The sequence below is a fragment of the Myodes glareolus genome, chromosome 1, assembly GCF_982192425.1.
Source record: "Myodes glareolus chromosome 1, mMyoGla1.1, whole genome shotgun sequence".
Lineage (NCBI taxonomy): Eukaryota > Metazoa > Chordata > Mammalia > Rodentia > Cricetidae > Myodes > Myodes glareolus.
In genome coordinates this window covers 90,329,592-90,351,623 of record NC_142026.1, presented here as the reverse complement: position 1 = coordinate 90,351,623, position 22,032 = coordinate 90,329,592, and the positions used below count along the sequence as shown (strand labels likewise).

The 22,032-nt window shown below is 45.1% G+C and overlaps 1 protein-coding gene across 1 annotated transcript; it reads left to right on the top strand.

Moving 5' to 3' along the window:
* Positions 1-1,362: 1,362 nt before the first annotated feature.
* Positions 1,363-13,837, top strand: LOC148123521 (sodium-dependent glucose transporter 1A-like). Its single transcript, XM_087910807.1, has 4 exons — positions 1,363-1,605; positions 8,938-9,106; positions 10,189-10,305; positions 12,794-13,837. The coding sequence occupies exons 2-4, from the start codon at positions 8,941-8,943 to the stop codon at positions 13,786-13,788; spliced, it is 1,278 nt and encodes a 425-aa protein (XP_087766933.1). The 5' UTR covers positions 1,363-1,605; positions 8,938-8,940; the 3' UTR covers positions 13,789-13,837.
* Positions 13,838-22,032: the final 8,195 nt, after the last annotated feature.

Here is a 22,032-nt window from a genome sequence, read left to right as displayed (position 1 = left end):
TAGAGTGAACAATTCTCACCGTGTCTGGAGTAGAAGTTAGAGTAAACAGTTTTCACTATATCAGCAGTAGACATTAGAATGACAGTTCTCACTCTCTCCGGAGTAGTTGTTTGAGTTAACAGCTCTCGCTATATCTTTGGTAGAGGTTAGAATAAACAATTTTCATAGTATCTGAGGTAGACATTAGAGAGAACAGTTCTGACTGTATCTGGAGTAGACTTTAGAATGAATAGTTCTCTCTATTAGATTTCTTTTCCTGATTTTTCCTCAATAGCCTGCGTGATCACCATAATCTAGTATGTAAATATCTGTTGGATTAAATGACATCACAGATTACAAAATTTTATGCTTCTGTAGTGTCATTAACCATAAATAATGACTTGCTCTGTAGTTAGAATTCAACTAATAACAACCAACCCTTGATAAGAGTAGGCAACTGGGTAATCTCCAGGAATAATAGGTTTTTTATTAAAAAACAAACAAAAAGCCCTTCCAGTCTGGTTCGTGACCAATGCTATTATGTAGGAATGTTCTCAGTGTAAGTCATCGGTGATGTAGAGAGCAAGGAGGTTTTTGGGTGGATAGAACATATTTGAAATAGATGTAAACACATCACATTGTTGGTTTGAGTAAAGCAAACCGAACAAAGTCACCCCCTCTTCCCCCCAACACACACGTGCACACATACACGTGCACAGCCACGCAGCTGACATGACTTGACTTAGCAATCATGATGAACAATGTCAGGCTCCGGTCATCTGAGGATATTTGGTCTTGTGTGGGTTTGAAACCGCAATTTTGAACCAATACGTGTGCCTTGAGCTTATTTGGCTGTTGACAGGGCCAGTGACTGCTGACTGACCTTTGGCGAGCTGTGGGTTTTCTCTATGGCTGGATCCTCTCCTGACACCTAGCTATAGTGACCACGGAGTGTGGCGAGGATCCCCATAGCTCCAGGAGCCTGTTCCAGAGTAAGTGACTGTAGCCTGGATGCTGACTAGCAGACCGGGAGGGTTCAAGAGTGGACAGAAAGCAGGGATGCGGTCATGTAAGGACGACCTCCCCTCCTGCACATACCGGTTCCCTAAAGCTTAGCAGCACGCATTGTTTAGGGGCTGTTGCCAGGCTGCAGCTGCAGTTGTAGCTCAAACTCGGGCGGAGTTCGGTTTCCTAGGCAACCACCATGACTTCCTGACCGACTCTCCTCATTGGTTGACCAGAGCCTGAATCTGTCACGGGAACCCAGGCTATTTTGCAAGATGGAGAGTGAAGGTTCTGGGCGTCCAGCTGGGGCCAGGGTCGAAGTCCAGCCTCCGCAGGAGGTCTTGAGTAGGTACGGTCCCTGGGGGAAGGTGGAGCCTGGAGGAGCCCAGCGCAGAGCCCCGGAGGGTCCGCCCGCAGCAGGAGCTCTCCGCAGCCGCCACGCTGGAACTGAACGTGAAGACCGGGAGCTCTGGGCCCGCGGCTGGTGCCCAGCGACTCCACCAGGCGGAGACTCAGGCGGAGAGCAAGCGGGCCGCTGCGACCTCCCGGAGGAATGACCGGGCCAGGAGCGTGCTGCGCTGGTTCTCCACCGCTGTCCTGTATGCCGCCTTCCTGGGGCTGGTGAGAGTGATATGCGAGCCTCGGGCAAGGGACCTGATCGTCCCAGCTGGACTCTCACCTTTGCTGCCTGCACGTTGTGTGACCTTGGGCATTTTAGTTAATCCTCTGGGGCTTTGGTTTCATCAACTAACACAATTTTAATCATGGAGGGTCACTGTCAAGAGCATGATTGATTTTGCATAAGATACCCCACCCGTAAGGTCATCTTTGTAGGTTCCTCTGAGTACTGGGGAGACAGAAAAGAGGTTGCCAGGGTCTGTAGCCACTGCCCTTAATTATTATACAGAAAAAAATCCACTTTGAGGGGAATCTTCTCTTTCTGGTGCCTTGACTAAATTACGTCAAGCAGTTGATTATACAGATGGGGAAATAATAGCAAGAGAAAAAAATCATTTTTTGTAACACCTGATTCTGTGTTACCCCCTTGGTACAGTTTGCGCACCACTGTACCGTACGTGAGTTGGGCAAGGGCCTGGAGATTGAAAGAACACGGAAGAGACCTGGGTCATTCGAAAGGAGATCAGCCGAATGCCATTTATTCAGTTTTGGGGAAATCCTTATATACCTGGCTGCTGCACAAGGATTTCCGCCCAGGCAGGTGGGAAATTACCATACCAAAGATGAAACAATGCCCTACAGCTAATCACCAGGTGAGGCAGAGGGAGCACAGGAATAAACAGGATGTTTTAGCTGGCTGACCAGTAACTGTCCTCAAGATGCACCCCAGGAGCAAGGGTAGACCCGGGCCCTACAATTTTTCTCTACCATACCGGTAGCTGCTTAAGTGGCAGAGGCTGGTCCTCAACTCATTCTGTAGCTGATGATGGACCTTGAACTCCTGATCCTCCTGACCTCAGTTCAAGGTGCTGGGATAATGGGTGTGTGTCAGCATGTTCAGTTTGTGAAGAACAGTGCATGAACCCATGGCTTTACAGAACCTAGGCAAGTACTCTACCCGTTAACTATATACCCATGCCCAAAGCTAAACACTTACAAACCAAGAACTCATACACTAACCAGAAGCTTTTAACTTTGAAGTGTGGGTCTTCTGACCCTTCCGTAAAGCATAGTGAGTAAACTATTCACCTGTGTTCTACTGCAGACATTGCTGAAGTCTGCGCAATGTTTTCTTTACAACTGGTCCATATGACCATTTTAAGATTGGCTGTGGAGTTCTGACTTCCATTTGGATTCCACTTTCTTGGGTTTGACTGCAGCATCTGTTTCTTCCCCCTGTTCTTGTCATTTGAAAACCCTAAGGGTTTCCAAAATCTCAAAATCTACCAGAAGCTCACTGAAGCTCTGCCTGGCATCTGCTGCTGACCCACACTCTGGGTGTGGGACACTAAGCAGCTGTGGAAGAACACGGTAGGCAAAGACCCACCCCAGAGCTCTGTTCACGCTCCTCCCTGCCGAGCCCTGTGAAGGTCTAAGTATGCCATGCGAACAAGCAACAGCCCAGTGGTTCTGAGAGATAGGGTCCTATCCTCAAAAAATCTGGACATAGCAGCAAAAATCTCTCTATTTTGAGAAACTACTCCAGAGTTCTTTAATTTACATGGCAAAAGTTCACAAGTAAGAGCCACCAACACAGGGCCATGCTTTTCTGTATTCTGACACAGAGAGCAGACTGCCACAGTGGCTGTAAGTTGTCTTGACTGGAGACATTCCCTTAATGATTGAACAGCATTTGTGGGGGCAGGGATGGAACTTCTGGTATTCTTCTTCACAAACGTAAAGTTGTTTAGGCACCTCCAGCAGCTCCTATACCCCAAATCCATCTCAAGCAGTGGGAGCTGTAGAAAGTTCTCGGTAACAGAACACAGCTCCCCAGAATGAAACAGCCGCACTACCGAGTGGGCTGAGAGTGGACCACAGGCTCAGCAGTCAGAGAATCTCTCTCAGGAAGCAGATTAGCTCCTTGCTGCTCTCCAATGGTGGTGACCCCGAGCTCCCCATTTTCTCCATTCGTCTGGTGACAGGAGCCATATGAGATTAAACAACCGATGTAAATGAAGGACTGAGAGCTTTTATTTCAGGCTTTGCCTCCACCATGCTGCGTGCTTACATACTAAGTGCTAGGTGCTCCCATAAATGCATCCTGTATCTCAGCCCTTCCCCTGGGAAGTTTCCTTAATGTGTGTAGGAGCATATTTAGAGAAACAATGGTATCCTCATGAGGACAAGGATGGGGGCACCAAGTTAGAGGGAAAGGAAAAGAATAATGCTTTTGTAATGACGAAGATCTCTCCATGGTCTTAGCAAAGTGACCCATCATTATAATGGTGGCTCTTTCTGGGGAGAACTGTCCCTGGTCAGCCTTTCCTTAAGGTGTACAGCACAGGCACAATTGGAGCAGACAGGAATAGTCCCTCCCAACTAAGAGATACAGATAGAAGACTGACAACCCAGAAGTTTGCTGCAGAGAAAAACTGGAATGGCCCCTTCCAATAGTGGAGGGGAGTAAGTTAATGGTGGCATTTCTAAAAGTCCCATTACCCAGATTCTAGATCATGGAAATTCTGGCTCACACCAGTTGGCAGATGGAATGGGCTTTTTTTCAACCTAGAGAAAATATACTTTGCTGGAATCCCTTAAAACCAACTAGCAAGCAGTGTTATAGCTTATGAGATGGCAAAATCTGAAAGTTTCTATAAGTTAGGGTACAGCTCTTTTTAAAAAGACATTACTCATATTGTATGGGTATGCCTTATGTATTTATGTATATCACAGAGTCCAGACGAGGCTGTCAGTTCTGCTGGAACTGGAGACAGGAGATAAGAACCATTCTGTGTGGGTGCTGGAACTGAACCTAGGTCCTCTGCAAGGGCAGCAAGCACTTAACCACTAAACCTCTCTAGTTCCTAGGATACGCCCTTGAAGGTCTGTTCACCAGGTCTCACTCTGTGCTCTCCAGTGGGAAGGATTCAGTGTCCACCAATGGGAACACCCAGGACTGAGCCATCCAGCTGGTTCAGAGCATGCCCTAAGCCGCAGCTGGTTCAGAGCATGCCCTAATGCCGCTGTGCAGTGGAACAAGCCCGGCTGTTGCTGAGAGTTCTCTGTGGATGCCCCATAAGGAGAGCATCTTTTCCTTTAGAGACAGGGCTTCACACAGCCCAGGCTGGCCTCACGTTCACTGTGTAGTCAACAATGACATTCAACTTCTGATCCTCCTACCTCCACCTCCCAATGCTAAGATTCTAGGCCTGGATCATCACACCCAGCTTATGACAAATAAATTTTCTAATTATCACAACCATATAGATCTCCAGCCTTTCTGTATGGGAAAAGCTTGTACCAGGAAAAAATCTCTATGGGTGAATCCATCCACAAGGGTTTAAAGCATGAGGTTTCTGGGAATATATCACTTAAGGCTTTTATTGTCTCCACCAAAATTAAGGGATTGACAAAGCAAACATTGGTTAGGAGCCTTATTTCCTAGCCATCCCCTGATGCTCGGTTATGTTTGGGGTCGTTTCAGCTCTACACGCTGAGTCTTGGAATGCAGAGCTTTTGCTGGTGCTAACTTTAAAGACTCAGCGGGCACCAGGCAGACATCCAAGCTGCCCCTGGGACCGTGCTTGGCAATGGATTTCCATCACCTTAAACATCAGTTTTGCTTTTCCACGTTAGGTGCCTAAAATTGTTCATTAACTAGATTACGGTAGGTAATTAGACTTGGATCACTCTTGTGGAGCTCGTTCAAACTGCATAGCTTAACAATTTCTCCACTGGCTACTTAGCATGAAAATCTGCCAAGTCATTTCCTTGGTACTTATTTCTTCTTGTGCTTGCTGCTTGCTGGGTTAAACATCAGCTTGATGTTTCTGAGCCACTGGTTTCTTCATTAGAAATCGAGAATTCCTACCCAGCCCAATGGAGTGACCTTAAAGCTACAGAATCCTGTACTTGGCAGAGTCTCTGCCATGAATGCCAAACTGAGGGTGGCTTGGTAAAGACCCCCAAACAATTAACTGTGGGTGACAAGACCTCAAGTGGCCAAAGACCTGGGGAGAGTTAAAATGGTGATGCACTTGGCGAGAAAAGTCATCTGTGTTCCTGACCTGCAGCTTTTATGAAGTGGATCTTGTGCTGCCCGTGTTGACCAAAACCCATGCTCTGTTTGATCCTCCTGCCATCCTCCTGACATCCTGGACTGACTCTTGCATGTAACACTTACAGATAATAATTAGGATTATTATTGATGATGTTCTACTAGGACTTGTATTTTTATGAATGTTGCATAATTTCTGAGTCACATGAACAATAATACACCCCTATAAAAATAGCTAAAAAGTATAGCATTACTTACTTTTTAGCAATGTTTTCCATGTAATTTAATATAAAAATAAGCCAAATTATTTTAATGTCTCTATTTTTGTAAGAGAATTATCTTTTGAGACATTTCAAGGATCCAGCAGAAAACCTGCAAGTTAATTAATTCATGGTCAAGAAAAGTATTTGGAAACTAGGGAGATTGATCTTCAGTTAAGAGCACTGTCTGTTTTTCTGTAAGACCTGGATTTGATTTTCAATATCCACATGGCAGCTCATATGTGATATATATTGCACGCCAAAGTTGCATGCCTGTAACTCCAGTTCTAGGGGATCAAACACTCTCTTCTGACATCTCGGGACACTTGACATGTATTTTCTTCACAGATAAGTAAGCAGGCAAAACACCCATATACTTAAAATTTAACAGAAAAGAAATATTTAATCTAATTTGACTTGGGGAACTTCAGCAAAAATTTCAAATGTTTTAAACGCTTATTCAGATCACAGGTTAAGGACAGTCCCTCTTCAACCAAAGCAAACTTAGCGCCTGAAAGGCAAATGCAAAAATTCTCATTGTTGCCTTACTTAGCTCTTTTTCTGGATACTCAGATTTCTGAAGGAACAAAAACTGACAAGCTAACGTGTGGAGACAGGAAAAGCTGGGATCCCTGCTTCCTAGGCCAACCACCTGCAGTTTAAAGTACAGTCCCCCACAATCTCTTCCTAAGCCCCAGTGCTGATGGGGGAAGGAGGCTGTAGTGCATAGAGTTAATGTACTAATATTTAGAAGACCAAAAGGACCAGCCAGCATGTAAGGAAACCTTATTTATTGTTTTAACAGCAAAATAAAATTGTAGCTATGCAGTGAGCTTTAGATACTGATGCTCAATTTTTAGAAAAATTTCTAATCTCAGTAACTATGGTCACATGTCCACAACCTTCTTATCTGTTCTTATCTGTTCAGTTCAGTTCAGTTTTCTTATCTATCTGGTGAGTTCCCAGAAAGGCACTGTGGGGCAGTCCAGGGCCAGAATATATTTACTTAAAAAAATAAAAATAAAAATAAAAAAAGACAACTTCGATGAAAGTGTTCAGACCAAGAAAACTAAGGCAAAACTTCATGGGGGAGCACATCAGCGCTGCAAAGAAGTTCTGAATACATGTAAAGTACAGCAAATACAAGCCACTGTCTCAGCCTAAAGAGGGGTTAGATGTTTACAACCGACAGTGAGGGACTCTTACAAATGTGTGGACCAGGTGAATGCGAACTTGAAGCTTGTGCAAAATGTGGAAAGAAAGAAGCTGCTATCATTCTGTTTAGTAAAGAACCAGAAACTTCAGCAATGACTGAAACTCAGGGCTCTAACCATAGCAGACACTACAAGGGAAGGAAGACAGTGGGGAGGATTTAGATGCTGATCCTGACTCGGCTGATGAAGATGGACACGCTCAGGTGGCCTGACAGCTCAGAGTCGGCTGCAGAGGGCTCAGCAAACACCAACATCCGAACGAGGGAGTCAGAAAGGCTGTCAAAGTAGGCAGAACTGACTCATGAGCAATAGAAATTTTTTATAGCATTTGAATAACAAACAGGCTTGCATATACAGAATATGTGTGCAAACACTTATGGTGGCATGCTGTATAATCTACGGAAATTGTTTAGAGAAACCTATTACCTAATGTCAAACCATGGAGTGAGAACTGGTGATTGTGTCAGAACTGTTTCAGGGGAAACAGATGATGAGCTCACAACAAGCACATTGCCATTGCCTGACCTCAGGTGTGTGACTCCCTTAGCAAAGGCCCCTTACATCTTACTAAGAAAACCTTTTATTTTTATACACACATTCACACACACGCGCACAGACACAAACTCATGAGTAGTGATTTTCCTTCAAAAATATTTTATTTTATTGGTATTTTTGAGACAAGGTTTTTCTGTGAAACCCTGGCTGTCCTGGAACTTGGTCTGTAGACCAGACTGGCCTCGAATACAGAGATCTGCCTACCTCTGCCTCCTGAATGCTGGGATTAAAGGTGGATGACACCACCTCCGGGTAAAATATTTCTGTATATTTCATACCAATGTTTTTTACCTTTTCCTAGTTTGGAAATATAAACTCAGGAAAATGTGTGGACTATAAAATTGGTAACTAGAAAGAGAAATCCAGCATTCATATCAAGTGTATATACGGTATCAAGTGTATATAAGTGATATATTTATATCAAGTATATACATATATACTGTATCAAAAGCTCCAGTGAGGTTCTCTCTCATAAGCTTATCCTCCCCGGAATTCAATGGTTCTGAATCCTCACTCTGTGGCCAGTGTTTCCACTTACAGACAGTGCAGGTTAGCTTTGGGTGATTATTGAAATCTGTGTTTTTGTGTTTAAAATCCCAAAGCGACAGAAAGGCAGCTGGGTTGTACAGTGAACTTTCTCACACTCTTTGCATAGATCGCCAATTTCAGTGTTCTATTATGTTTTCTTTGTGTCTTAATCTCCATGTATGTATATACATGTACATGTGTGTGTATGTATTTCCTGAACCATTAAAATAAATGTGAAACCCTGGTTTTGGAAAAAAAGGAAAATATGTAAACCATTACACAACTCAGTCATACAGAATACAGCTTGAGGGAAAGAACTGAAAAATGAAGAATTCTGTAATTTTTGTATTAGGAATGGAGGTCCATATTCATAAACTCGGTGCCTGGAGGGCAGGAGGATCAGGAGCTCGAGGCCATTCTTGACTACACCCTGAGTTGGAGGCCAGCCTGAGCTACACAAAACACTATCTCAAATTACTATGCAATGACTTAAAAATTGAAGGCTGTGCATGGATGAAGCCCAGATGACCACATTGCTCTTGCAATAATTGTATTGCCATTGTAGATTTTTCTGAACTGAAGGTCTTAAAAGTAACCCACCGTCTCTCACCACCCCACACTTTTTTATGGTAGAACAGTCTGTTACTACTCTCTTTAGACATTATTCATTATTTTTAGACATGTGTAAATGAAAACCTTCTGTCTTTTTAAATTTTAGGGAATGAGTGTTGCTATACTGGGACCCACATTTCAAGATCTGGCAGCGAACGTGAACAGAAATATCAGCGGCCTGTCTCTCATCTTTGTGGGCCGTGCCTCTGGGTTCTTGTGTGGCACCATGATTGGTGGGGTTCTCTTTGACCACATGAATCAGTTCTTCTTTTTGGGTGAGTAAACGCCAACCTCTGCTCTTCTCTGCCTGTCCTGACTTTGTACCTTGGCTCTTCGTGTGGCAAACACAGCCTGCAGAGTGCTTGACAACAGCAGCAGCCAGTGTCAGGGTGTCTTCACTGGCAGCTGGGCTTCTAGACTCCCTGCCCTTACCTTGGCAGCTGGAAGGAGTCTGGAAACTTGACTGGCCCTCGGGAGTGAGTGCTGGCCCCCTGAACAGTGCTGGCCTTTACTGTAATGGCGGCTCTGCTCCAGGCTCACACACTGGTTGACCATGAAGCTCGGCTTTTCTGGGGACAGGGCAGGGCTCCTGGGGCCACAGGGGTCAGAATGGGTTCCCGGAACCTGGCCAGGCTCTGTGCATTCAGGATTGAACATGAAGGGGCAGGAGGTTGTGAGTGGAATGACGTAGACTGTGTTTTATCCTAGTCACCCAGTGTCCCTGAGGAACCTAGGTTGTCCCTTCTGTACCTGAAAAGATGGCAAAGGTCTCAGCATAGTGTTTCCAATAAATTGGCACAATTAAGGGGGATTTAGATGATGTTGTAAGACACAAAGCAAGGGAAATAAGTTACTTCTGGTGAATAAAAATGGAATTCTTCTTCCACCTCCTCCCTATTCCCCCAGGTAACTAATTTAGGAGTATAAGCAGAAACTTATATGGAAAGCATTGCTAGCCACATCTAAAATTTCTTCAAGTTTCTTTAATGTGTGACAATAAGGAAATGATTTCTGGCCTGTATCCTTTGACAAAAAACCATGGCTTTGCTGTGTAAATTATTATGAGTATTAATGGTATGATAAATCTGTTTAGGTCATAAGTTACAAAGGCCTTAGAGAAGTTACATGATTTTATATAACCGGTTTAGAAACCACTACTCTCAGTGGAAACTGAATGTAATTTTTGTATTCTTGTAGGTTTGATTATCCTGAGGGATACAGTTTTTTATAGTTCATGTTCATTTTTTAAATATTGAAGTTTTTATTGCAGGGACTCATGCATGCTAGACAAGCAAGCCTTCCACTACTGATTCGTGTTTCCAGTTCCTACAGCTGAATTTCTTGCCTTTCTTCCCAGGAATTTCAATGGTGGCAACGGCAGTGGGCCTTTATCTCATCCCGTTCTGTAAGACGGCAGTCTTACTGATAGTCACCACGTCTGTCTTCGGGGCTTCCGTTGGCGTTGTGGATACAGGTGTGTGAAGCGTCACCTCTGGGGCGGGAACTCCACTAGAAAAGTATAGCAGACAATATCGACTGTCGCTGGCACACTTTTGAAATGATACAGCACTGACTTGGTCATGGGGTCACTCAGAGGGAACACCCCTGTAGGGCTGCACTTGGGGTTGGTTTGACATTGATTATGAACAGATATCTATACGATTGGACTAAATGTCTTCGTTCTCTGAGAGACTGATTTGCAGGAGCTACCCTGGGAATGGCCATCTGTGGTTGCAGTGTGGGTGAAGTGGGTTTGAGTCTGGGAGTTAAAGTTTATCTTTGTAAATAAAGTAGGAGGAGCTGGTGGTTTATATCCAGCCCGGGGCCATCACTTGGCTGAGAAAGCAGAGAGGCAGACTTAGAGTTAAGCAGACCCGGCTTACCCAGCTAAGGGAAACTGTGCTGCTTGCTTTCTTTCCTGTTATTTTCTCCTAGAAGTTGTAAACCTCCAAAGGGATAGCTCTTCCATTTGTTAATATCTATTTGAAAACCTACAAAATACCACACATGATGTGGACTTTCCTTCAGTTCTGACTTTCTAGATCTCCCTCAATGTTCTTTTTTTTTTTCATTTCATTGATATTAGGTTTGTTTTTTTCCACATAACATATCCTGATTACATTTTCCTCTCTCTACTCCTCCCAGTTCCTCCCTGCCGCCTCTCTCATCCAGACTTACTCCCTTTCTGTCTTCCATTAGAAAAAAAAAAAAGAAGTTCCTAAGGGATAATAAAATATTATATATAATAATATATGTTAAAAGAAAAATCTACACACCAGAACTTGACAAAACAAACCAAAACAGGGAATAGAGCCCAAGAGAAGGCACAAGTAGCAGAGACACACTTGTTCACACACTCAAGGATCCCATAAAAACACTAAACTGGCAGTCGTAATACATATGAAAAGGACCTGGTGTCTGTCCTGTCTCTTTAAGAGACAAGCCACACACACCCCCATCTGCTGAGGCAAGCTGATCTTCAACTTCCAGCCTGAGTTCTTCCCTTTTTTTTTTCCATCTCACTCTCAAAGAGGCAGCTTCTGACTCTCTTCCTTCTCTCTCCCTCCCTTCCTCCTTTCATCCCCCTCTCTCTCTCTCTCTTTGTCTCTCTCTGTCCCTCCCTCCCTCCCCCCCCTACCTCTCTTCCTCCCTCTCTGCTCTTCTCCCCTTCCCTGCCATAACCCACTAAATAAATATGCAGCCTAACTCTGCATGGCGTGCCTATCCATCTGTCTCTTGCCCACCCAGGACCAGCCGCCTTTGGAGACCTGCAGCGTGGTCTCATGGTGTGCCCTGTCTTTCCTCAGGGTCTCCTGTGCTGTCCCTGCCTGGGACTGCCTGCTCTTGGGACTCCCTGCCCACTGCCTGCCGCTGCTCTGGGGACCTTCTGCTCTGGGAACCTGCAGCATTTTACTTTCACCATTGCACCTGGTGCAGATGTGTGCATGCTGCCTCAGTCTCTGAGTTCATATGAGCTTTGCTCAAGTTGATTTAGAGACCCTTGTTCTCTTGGTGTCCTCCATCCTCTATGGCTCTTACACTCTTTCTGCCTCCTCCTCAGTGTGTGATCGCTGGCTATGTGTCTCTGTGTTTGTACCCACCTGCTGCAGGTGTCTGTGTGTGTGTGTGTGTGTGTGTGTGTGTGTGAGAGAGAGAGAGAGAGAGAGAGAGAGAGAGAGAGATTGCTAGCTGTGGGTCTCTGTGTTGGTACCCACTGCTGCAGGAAGCTCCTCTGATGAAAGCCGAGTAAGGCACTAATCCGCTTCTCTAGCTGGAATGTTTCTTGATGATCTAATGTAACACTAACTCCATTAGTGTTTTATAAGTTAGGTTTCATTTGGTCACAAAGTTACAAAGTAGAAACATATGCTTATCTCAAAGTAACTTCTTAAAATGAAAAACCAAAGGCCTGATGCGCAGGGTTGGTCCCTTGTCAGGGTTCAGGCAGTGATGTGTGGATTCCAAAAGATGTTCCACCGGTTTCCTGCAGCTGGAGCTGCAGAGCCTAGAGCACTGGGGTTCCTGATGGAGTGGTTACATTTCTTTTGTCCACCATGTTCAAGTGGTTGCCAGAAAGCATGGTCATTTGGACTCTATTGGATGATAAACGTTTCCCTAGTCAACACATACGTTTCAAACACTTGTAACGAATAGGTCTATAGTGTTGTTTCCCAGTGTGGTGTGGACATGTGTATAACAGCCTTTTGCTTGTTTGTGTACCTGGTTCCAGAGGGTAGTGCTTTACCAGCCTGAAGCTTTCCACGTATGAGTTGAGATATTACACCACACAATTTTCTGGTGTTCATGGATGAGATCCTTTATCAGAATCACTTGGGGCCAATGTCACGCCATTCTTACCGTGTGACACAGGCTCAGCCGCTTTATCATAGTAATGACCTGTTGAGATTTCCCTGCACTGACTGATAATTTAACTTTAACCTTTCCCCATGTTTCACTGACAGGTGCAAATGTCCTCATCTTGGCTCTTTGGGGTGATAAGGGAGCCCCACACATGCAAGCCTTGCACTTCAGTTTCGCCTTGGGTGCTGTCCTGGCTCCCCTGCTGGCTAAATTGGCCTGGAGTACCTCAGAATCTACTCAGAACCACACAGAGTCCGACTTTGACCCTCTAATGCTGAACCGATCCTCTGAAGCCACCTCAGACTCTCTGTTTGCAGTACCTGAGAACATGAATCTGCTGTGGGCATACGCTTCCACTGGCACCTATATTTTAGTAGTTTCTGTCTTTCTGTTTGGTCTGTTTTGTATTAAACACTCAAGGCAGAAAAAAACCACAGATTCTGCTCAGGGAGCTCGAAGAGCTAAATATCACAGGACCCTGCTCTGCCTCCTCTTTGTCTTCTTCTTCTTTTATGTTGGAGCTGAGATAACATTTGGTTCTTACCTATTTTCCTACGCCACCACCCATGTTGGCATGAAAGAAAGTGAAGCAGCCGGTTTGAACTCCGTCTTTTGGGGGACTTTTGCAGCCTGCAGAGGCCTGGCCATTTTCTTTGCAACATTCTTACAGCCTGGAACCATGATTGTGTTGAGCAATATTGGCAGCCTTGTCTCATCTTTCTTTCTGGTGCTTTTTGACCAGAGCCCTCTCTGCCTCTGGATCGCAACTGCTGTGTATGGAGCCTCGATGGCAACCACATTTCCCAGTGGAGTTTCCTGGATTGAGCAGTACACCACCTTAACTGGGAAGTCTGCAGCATTCTTTGTAATTGGTGCCTCTCTAGGAGATATGGCGATTCCTGCAGTCATCGGAATCCTTCAAGGAAACTACCCAGACCTGCCTGTGATTCTGTACGTCTGTTTTGCATCAGCCATATTCACTGGAGTTTTATTTCCTGTGATGTATAAATTAGCCACCTTACCTCTGGAACGCCAGCGCAAAGGAAAAAGAAAAGGCGAGGACCAGAAAGCTTTGTCCACTAGTTCTAGACTGTGAGCAAGAGACTAAACAGGAAGATGGGAAAAAAAGCAATGAACTGGATTTTGAAGTGGTTGAAATGAGTGACCCAGTGAGGCTATCTATAAAGGGGTTGTCTAGAGATGTTCTCTTGAAGGGGCCCTTCTGCTCAGTCCTCTGCAGTTAATAAGGCAACCCCCTAAGACACTCCAGACAAAAAGGATGTATACTTAGAGAGGAAGAATTGCTCAAGGACTTCACTGAATAAAGCATCCAATCATCCGGAGAGTGGGGATTTTTCAATACCTGCTGGCATTCGTGCTTTCTGGGTCTACTTATAGAGAAAGCTAGAGAATTTAGAAACGTTCTGTGGTTTTCAGTCATCCATTAGCTACCAAGTGGTCTCATATATTAAGATCTTGCTAGGAGATTCATTCTGACAGACGAATACACAGGTGATGTTGATGGTCGCCACCTTTCAGAGCATGTAAAGAAGACAGTTAGGTTGGGAAGCTGTGGGGTGTGCCAACAGCAGATGGATGTGTTAAGCAGTGATCACCCACCCGCATTCTGCCAGGTGTTCCAGGAGTGTTCTTCTGAGAGCATCCTTGAAAGGGTCCAACATTTCCATGACTGCTGTAGGGCTGGGTCACAGCATGCCAGGGACAATGGCTGATTTCAGGTTGTTATTTCTACAGAGGAAACACAGAACAAGGTTTCTCGACAGGACTCTGCCTCTCAGGTCTGCCCTGAGGCACTCAGCACAGCCTCTGTGTCCTCTCCAGACCCTGAGTTTCTATAAAGGAAAATGAGATGATTCCCAAATTGAGAATCTATGTAGCATGACATTTTTGCGAGATGTCTCCTAGACAAGCTCTAGCTCGCTCGTCATTGCAAATCCTGAGTGGAACAAAGATGATCAAAAGCTTAATTAAGAATGTAATGCTAATTACATGTGCTGTTTAATGTACTCAGGGCCAAATACAAATAGTCTTTTGAAAACTACAGTGTTGTAAGAGGCTGCTCATTTGTCCTGGCTGCCCAGAACCAAAGTAACCACACAGAAACTGTATGAGTTAAAGCACTGCTTGGCCCATTCGCTCTAACTTCTTATTGGCTAACTCTTACATCTTAATTTAGCCCATTTCTAGTAATCTGTGTGTCGCCACATGGCTGTGGCTTTCTGGCAAATTCCGACTGGTGTGTGTCTCTGTCGGAGCTACATGGCTTCTCTCTGACTCTACCTCCTTTCCTCCAGCATTCTGGCCCACTCTGCCGTATCACAGGCCTAAGGCAGTTTCTTTATTCACCAGTGGTACTCACAGCATCCAGAGGGGAATCCCACATCAATACTGTTTTCAGTGCAGAGTTGAATGCACCATAAGGGACACCCTCCATACTGTTAACACTTCTGAAATCAGGATATACTTTACAATAAATGATCATTTGACGCTGGGACAAAGTTACTCAGCAATGTTGTCTCGTATACATATATAAAACAATGATCTGTCCTCTGTTGATTCTAGTGCGAAATGATCTGTCGTGCTTCAGAAGTCTCAAACATCTGAAGTGTTTCTTGGAAGTCCATGTCCAGGCTCTGAGACTCAAGGTGAACGAGTAGCCGTTAGCTTTCCTAAAGATTGAAAGAGACAGGCATGGTAGCTCATGGTTCCATGAGCTTTGTGCCAGCCTGAAATACAGTGAGACCCTGCTTTTAAGAAAATGAAAAGAAAGTTACATACTTATAAACTACAATATCAGGGCAGTCACATTCACGCCTCTTCCAACAGAAGAATAAAAATAGTCAGACCCACAAAGGAAGACACTAAATTGTTAGCCCCATGCACGGCATATGAGGTATAACAGGGCAAGCTGAAGGCTCCGTATCCTGGATTTGCTGTGTGTAAGACACGTGGTCACTCTGGCTGGATCTGTTCACTGCCTATGGCTTGGTATATGTCCTGGCCTGGGCAGTCTGCATTCCTGTGGGATCTTTGATAGCTTTGCCTTCTTCCTGCAGCTTCATGTCACTGTCGTGTAAGAGACTCCCTGCAATCATTCTGACCCTCTGTCCATGCCCCGGCCTCCTGCGACTTCCTTTGAAATGTTGGGGGAGGCTCAGAAACCCCATAGGTCTTTCATTCTGTATGCTTGCACAATCAGCATCTCACGGCTGCTGCTGAGTTTGCTGTCTGTGTGAGCTATGCCTCAGTCCCATGGACCCAGGCTACGGCAGTTTCTCTGTATCTTGCTGACTGAACATGGGATTTTTAGTTCCTTTTCCGTTGCTTTCATAAAATGCCTGCCTAAAGCAACTTACAGAAGGGAGTATTTATTCCGGCTCACAGTTTGTGGGTTTGACCTGCCATGGCTGAAGAGTGGTCTGAGGCAGCTGATCCTCTTGCCTCTGCCTCTCCAGTGCTGTGATTACAGGTACGTCCCCCAACTCCTGGTTCTCGGATAATCTCTTCTTGATCAAAATGTGGGTGATCATGGTCTCAGAATACCAATGTCCATTGACCCAAATAACTTGTTTCGAATCAAAATGGTTTTATAAAGACTTTACTGAACAAAACAAGGTCATAAATCAAGGCCTCTTTTAAATTCATTGCTTGGAAAACCAGGTAAGCAGGCTTGACATAGAGGGGAAATCTCTTCTGGAGGCTTGATAATTGTGGAAACTTAAGACATTCCATAAGTTCTCCCCTGACAGTCTGAACAGGTTACGGCAGCCATGGGGGAGGGTGGTGAAAGGCTAGCAAGGGTCTGTGAGGTTACAACATTCCACTCTCCACAATCTGCCCAACCCATCAGCCTTGCATGGTATCTGGGTGTGGCTTTTATTGTTTTTCTGAGAACTTCAGATTATAAAGGCTGCTTTGGGAGGTGATACCTTGAAATACCGGAGTACCAGACCACGGGACCATTTCAGTTCAAACCTCCATGGAATTTCGGCACAGAATTCGGAACAGTAAACCCCAGAAGTTCCAGGTAGACCTCCAACCAATAAACTTAATCTCACGCTCTTTTCCAGGTAATGGAAAATTCCATTTTGTTTTGTATGTGTGAGGTGTTAAAGAATCAAGGCAACAACAGCAGCCTTTACACCACCCTCCGGCTAGATCTCCTTTTATATAGAAAATGGTTGGAGGCATCCTGCAGCCAGACTCTTAAGGCTCTAAGTCAGCAATTCTCAAACTGTGGGTCGTGACCCCTTTGGTGTCCCATGCCAGATACGTACATTACCATTCAGACCACAACAACATTACAGCTATACAATAGCGACAAAGTAATTTTATGGTTGGGAGTCACCACCGCAAGATGAAATGTATTAAAGGGTTGCCGTATTAAGAAGGTTGAGAACCACTGCTCTAAGTGAAAAAGCACAAAAGACACCAGGAATGTCAAAAAGTCCCTGAAAGAGCTTGTCAGCAGCACCCGGAAGCATCTTCCATCCCGTTATGCTCACATGGGGATTTCACCTGCATTTTCTGATAGGCCAGAGCTACTGTCGCTGTGAGCACAGAAGGGGCCCTCGAAACAGGTGAGCACACGGGAAAGAAGCAGCAGGGCCCCCTCTCCGGATGCTTCAAATTCAGCTTTCCGGGTTGTTTCCATTATTTGGATTTTTTTTTTTAAGAAAAAGAAAGCAGAAGGAACTAGCAAGTGGAGAAAATGCTGTTGGTTAAAAATTAATAAAGAACAACTGAAATGCTTTTATGCCATCAAATAAGATTTTATTCCAAAGTAAAGGATTTCTACAAAATAAAACAGAGAGAAGCAAAGGGAGAAACCCAGAAGGAACATAAGTTGATGATAGAGTAATTTAAGAAAGGTGGTATTGTTTTGATTAAGTTTTCTATAATTAAATATTATTAATTTTCACATAAGGTGAAAACATAGTGTTTTAATGTAATTCTGAAATCTAATTCTGTCTAAAAGAATTTAAGCTGGGCAGTGGTGGTGCATGTCTTTGGTCCCAGCACTCAGGAGGCAGAGGCAGGTGATCCCCAGAAGTTCGAGCCCAGCCTGGTCTACAGAGCAAATACCAGGACTGCCAAGGATACACAGAGAAACCCTGTCTCAAAGCCCCCCAAAAGAATTTAAAAGATTTATTATATATTAGTCTGCACTGAATAGAATCTGCTTGTTTATAAATTATTTTATTATTTATTTCTTTATTAGCTTGTTTATTGAGGCTGGTTCTTACTATGTAGCCATGACTAGCCTGGAACTTCCTTATGTAGACCAGGATAACCTCAAAGTCACAGAAATCTGCCTTGCCTCCCAAGTGCTGGGATTAAAGGCATGTGCTACCACACCTGGCCAAACTTTTGTTATTTTTTAAAGATTTCCTTTTATTTTTAACTATGTGTGTGCCCATGTGTCTGCCGAGGGGTATGTGCACCTGAATGACTATAGACGCCAGAAGAGGACTTTGATCCCCTGGAGCTGAAGGTACTCACAGTTGTGAGCTGCCTTGTGGGTACTGGAAACTGAACTCAAGTCTTCTGCAAGAGTAGCCAGTGCTCTTAACTGCTGAGCCATCTCCCCAGCTCACAAAGTCTTGTAAAGGATCACTTCAAAACTCTAGCTAGAGAAATGACTTACTTTAGGTGGTCACAGCGTATTAGTGCCATATATGTGCCCAAAACTGTGTGTACGTGTAAAAGCTAAAGGCGCCACATGACTGAGATTTACCTAGATGTTTTAGAAAAGTAAAAATCCAAAGCACTAGCTCCTCTTCAGGACAGCTGATGCTGACCTAGGTATTCAACAAACAAACTCGGGGCAGAGACGAAGGATCAGGTGCTAAGAAAGCAGACAGTATCGTCCCCTCCCCGACCCAGGCAAGCCCATCCCGAAGGGGAAATGGCATGCCCCTAAAAGGCCTCCAAAACTTCATAAAGTCACCCATCTTCTTGATCAGGGAGACTGTGGAGACCTCAGAGAACAGTCTGAAGGGGAACTGGCCTCAGTGCTTCCAAAGGGCGTGAGACCCTGACCCTCCTGTCCCCGAAGGTGGTACAAACGATAAAAGACCAAGAAAGGGACTCTCGGAGGTCCCTAAGAGTCATCCCAAGGACCCTCAACCGATATGAGTGGTAAGAGGGAAAACAATTGGTTTGGGGCCACCTACGTGACCTGAGACACTCCGCGGGAAAGAGACTGGGGTAGAGCAGTTAGCAATAATAGCAATGAGCCAAGAGCTAGACTAGGTTTCTAAAGCTACTCTGAGCACTATTTCGGCTCTTACACATTCTACCTAAGATGCCAGTGGACACAGTGTTAGGAAGAATGCTGATACATTCCCGAAGACTCTAGCCACACCTGTGACAGTTTAACCTGCATTCATTAAAAAGTTCAGACTCCAGGCCAAGGAGGCACTGTGGTAAAAAAAAAAAAAAAAAAAAAAAAAAAAAAAAAAAAAAAAAAAAAAAAGAATGTTCTCTGTATAAGCCCAATGCCTTAACTTTGATCCCTGGAACTCATGGGGAAACAGTGTGATGGTGTACACCTATAATTCCAGCACTGTTGTGGAGACAGGGGAGGCAGACAGACGTGAGAAGCCCTCGTATGCAGCACAGGGCATAAACAAGAGACACTGTCTCAATGTAAAGACTATAGCGAAGGAGAGAACTTGTAGAGAGCCGCGTGATGCCACGCCTTACAGGTGGCGCTGATTCCCACCTTCCACCTTCCCAACGGTGAATGCTCTCAGGTGTGAACAACTCCATATATGGCTTATGCTAAAGATCTGGCTTGCTTCTGCGTTTCTGGACCTATCTGCATTCCCACGTGGCTTGCTGGGGTTGGCTACCCAAAGGTTATTTAAGCTGTAGACTGGCTTTTCCCTGGGGCGAGAGGTTGAGAAGGAGCAAGAGGTAACGAGAGATAGTGATAGGGTGAGAAGATTCTGAATAAAACCACAGTTAAGAAGAGTCCGGTGTTGCGTCTTCATTGCTGACAAAACAGACATGACAAGAACTAACTCCCAAAAAGCTGTCTTCTGGCCTCCACATATGTGCAACGGGACATGCACATGAACACCAGTGAGTACTTCCCCCCCCCCATAAATAAAATTTAAGAGTCCAACTCTCCAGTCTTAGTAGCCCTTCCAAAAATGGATCCAGTCCTTGGAAGGCAGAGTAAGGAGAATCAGTTCAAGAGAGGCACCCATATAAAAGGCGGGGTGTGGCGGTACACACGCTTGTACCACAGTGCTGGAGAGGCAGAGGCAAGAGGATCCCCGGGACGCATGGGCCAGCCACCTCATCTAATCAGACACGATCAAGTCCTTCACCCTTAGTCCCCTTGCTCTGTCACGGCTCCTGGTGTCTTTGTTACTTCTTAGTGTTGCAACAAAATACCCAACCAAAGCAACTTAAAGAAGGCAGGGTTGTGTTGGTTCACAGTCACGGAAGACACTGTCTGCCACACAGTCTAGTCTGTCTATAGCTGGTCAGGCAGGAAAATTCTCTGAACTCGAGGGAGGCATGTTAGCTCTGCCCCTCTCTTTCCTGAACTCAACAGTTACTCTCTGGGCACCTCTAGGGAGACATTAGTTTTCTACTCTCCTAAGGATACTGTCTTATCTGTGGGCACAGGCCCATTCCACGCATATCCTGTTTCCACACTTTTCAATCTGGCTCCCAATTTCTAGGGCATAGAATCTATCTTAGTTAGAGTTTCTATTGATGTGAAGAGACACCGTGACCATTGCAGGGAATGCATTACAGCTGTGGTCGTGCAAAGATAGCCTGACTTACCGGGAAGTCAGGCTATACTTAGAGTTGCAGTAGGACAACTATGGCGGCTGGAGCCGCAATAGAACAGCTCAGCCCTGGAAGAAAGGTGTCCTGACTTTATCGGGAAGCTAGGTTACCTGGAGCTGGGATGTGGTGGGAGATGATCTTCCTCAGGATATAGCAATCCTGTTCTGGAGAGCGGCTACAGTTGAGCTCTGCTCTGTTCCCTTCAGGGAACATGGTAGCAGAGCTATCAGCGTCTTCTCTGGTGCAAGATGTTACTTCTTTTGCTAACACTCTGCTAAAGTGGAAGCCCCTGCAGAAATGTAACCATCTCCTTCAGCTCTGGCAAAAAAAAAGTTGCTACTTTTTCTGCTCAGTCTTGCTCAGCACCCCTCAGGGACCATCTCACCAAGGTTTTTCAGCTCAGTCCCCTAAGGGACATCCCAGCCAGGTTCTTCTTTTCTGTGCCTCGAATGAAGATGGTCACCCAAGACTCTTTTGAGAAAGAGATTTATTTGGGAAGGAGGAGTCCAGAAGACTGGCTGCCTCTGCCAGGGTGGGATAAACAGCAGCCTCTAACTGAACAGGCAGAGAGGCTTATATAGGGCTTCTTAGGGGTGGAGTTTTCCCAGGGAGAGGAGGGATTGGCTAGTTTTCCCTGCTCAGGGATTGGTCAGTTTAGCCATAACTCCTAAGAGTGCCATTCCCTATGGGCCAAGCATTCAAACACATGAGTTTATGGGAGCCATACCTGTTCAAACCACCATAGAAATTATCACCAAAGAGCCTCTATCTTGAGATATATGATTCTACCAGGAGTTTCTATTCACAACATCACCCATATCCATAATAAACAAGGGACTGAATCTTTGGGTCCAGGACTGTAGGATAGATTTAGAGAGGAGTCAAAGAACCAATGTTATCATTTATCATGTGGATGACCCAAGGCTGGTCCCACAAGGGGTGGCAGGTATCCTGAGGCTGCAGTGAGTGGGAGTCAGCGACGCCATGAAGAGAGAGCTTGGGTATAGAGTTTAGTTAGTGAGGTGGGGGAGAGAAGGAGAGAGAAAAAAAGAAAGAGGGGGGAAAAGGGGAGAAGGGGGAAGAAGGAAAAGAGGCAGAAGCTGCCCCTCCAGAAGAAGGATGGGCAGAGAGAGAACTGGCTGGAGAGAAGACAGGAGATCCACTCGCCTTGGCAGGAAGCGGGAGATTGGAAGAAGGCAGGGCTTGTATCTTAAAGGGACAGGGTACCCAGGTGATAGGCCAGGCCAGGAGATTTACTTTTACAACATTCCCACCTTTTTCTTATAATAAAAAGGTGAGGAGTTAGCCGTGGCAGGTTAAGGAGATTGAGGGCGCCAGGTTGTCAAGACTGCTTCCTGCTTATTTGTGGGCATCAAAGTCTTGGGGGGGCATATTTGCCTTCTGCTGATTATTACAGGGACTGCCAAGTTTTAGATGATCCTGTGGGTTAGGAAATCTGTAAGAAGACAAGCCTACCTCGCCCTGAGTAGCGAGGCCATTGATTCTA

Excerpts from the sequence above, each read along its gene's own strand:
- LOC148123521 (XM_087910807.1), top strand. The coding sequence starts at position 8,941 with ATGAGTGTTGCTATACTGGGACCCACATTTCAAGATCTGGCAGCGAAC. Across the intron at positions 9,107-10,188 it reads GAATCAGTTCTTCTTTTTGG|GAATTTCAATGGTGGCAACG; the intron begins GTGAGTAAACGC and ends CTTTCTTCCCAG. Across the intron at positions 10,306-12,793 it reads CGTTGGCGTTGTGGATACAG|GTGCAAATGTCCTCATCTTG; the intron begins GTGTGTGAAGCG and ends TTTCACTGACAG.